This window comes from Poecilia formosa, unplaced genomic scaffold, assembly GCF_000485575.1.
Source record: "Poecilia formosa unplaced genomic scaffold, Poecilia_formosa-5.1.2 Scaffold360, whole genome shotgun sequence".
Classification (NCBI taxonomy): domain Eukaryota; kingdom Metazoa; phylum Chordata; class Actinopteri; order Cyprinodontiformes; family Poeciliidae; genus Poecilia; species Poecilia formosa.
The window spans coordinates 530,388-531,745 of NW_006800299.1; the positions used below are offsets into that span (position 1 = coordinate 530,388).

At 43.3% G+C, this 1,358-nt stretch overlaps 1 protein-coding gene across 1 annotated transcript in view; it reads left to right on the forward strand.

Annotated features, from left to right (window-relative positions):
• Positions 1-1,358, forward strand: part of flvcr1 (FLVCR choline and heme transporter 1) — a 10,734-nt gene that overhangs the window by 2,679 nt on the left and 6,697 nt on the right. Inside the window, exon 2 of the mRNA XM_007574756.2 lies at positions 1,058-1,130. Coding sequence (XP_007574818.1) covers positions 1,058-1,130 — 73 coding nt within the window. The remainder of the gene's footprint in view (positions 1-1,057; positions 1,131-1,358) is intronic.

A 1,358-nucleotide genomic window follows, 5' to 3' on the forward strand; every position in this document is an offset into this window, starting at 1 on the left:
CGCCATCTGATGCTCTGAAGCCAAAAGGCGCAGATTATGTTTGCTGTTCCGCTAATTGTGCGGGAAAGAGCCGAACCGAATCCAGCCGAACTGATGACAATATTTTTGCATTAAAAACAAAATGATTAAACTTTAATGTGCTTATTATTTAACAAACAAAAATTAATTCCAACAGAGACCTGAAAACCATCAGCAGCCATAATGACTCCTGGTGGCTGATTGGCTTTTAGACGAAACAACAAAAAACTTTTCGGGCAATTAATTTTCGACCTGAGGAAAAATGATCTGCTGGGTTAAGTGTGTGAGCATTTGGTCCGGACCGTAAACGGACATGGCCGACATCGGATGTTTTTTTTCCATACGGTCCGGTGGAAAGAAAACGCCGCAGTAAATGCGGCATTTGGACCAGATGTGGCACAAATACAGAATTCTAATTTAATTTTAGGAAAACTTGGTTTAGACAGGGACTGTATCAGAGTTGGAGCGGTTCCTGATCCCAACCCTACCCGGAGCTGCGCATGCGCATAAACCTTTGGTGACTGTGATCTGGAGCCTTTTGGTCCAGATCTCAGTGCTGGAGGTTTTATCTGTGCTTCTGTCTGCATATAAACACAGAGAGGTCAGTCACAGACTGTCAGAGCTGCGTGCAGAATGTGTAAATGCGGAGGGCAGGGCCGTAAAGTGGGGGGCCATGGCCCTGGGCCCCCCTGTTCCGGCCTATGGTTACAGTAATGTTGGTTAATCATTGACCCAGCAAATAAATTAAAACATTTCAGTAAATGTTTAGAATCTGTAGACATCCTTATAGTTAAAAAGCTGCAATAACCTGGTTATAAAAGTATTTTTTAATATTTTGATAAAATAAAAAAATCAGTTCCCGCCTCCTGTGTTTTTTTTTTTGTTTGTTTTTTTGGTGGGAATCCTTCATTATCCCACAACATATCTGTGTTTTTGTTAATGACGCTTTAATTAACCAACCTGAGATATTCAGCACATATTTTACCGGATAAGGAAATGTTTCCACATTTATCTGAGTGTTTTAATCTTTGTGTTTCAGCTGGGGACGGCCATCGGGTTCCTCCTGCCTCCAGTTCTGGTACCAAACACACCGGAGGACCTGGAGCGAACAGGTGACTGGGAAAACCAGAACCGGATCTGGACTGGGCGCTTCCAAAATGTGGAAGGAAATGATGTGAAACCAAGTTTTATTGTGTAGTTACTATATATGTGCTGATCCATCGGCCGCCGATCTCCATCAGCTGATTTCTGTGAGAAAGAGTATGATCGGTGATCGATCGCTGTCTCTTGTTGCCGATCCCAAACTGATCACCTGCATCTCCCTTCTCAGCCTGCAGCTG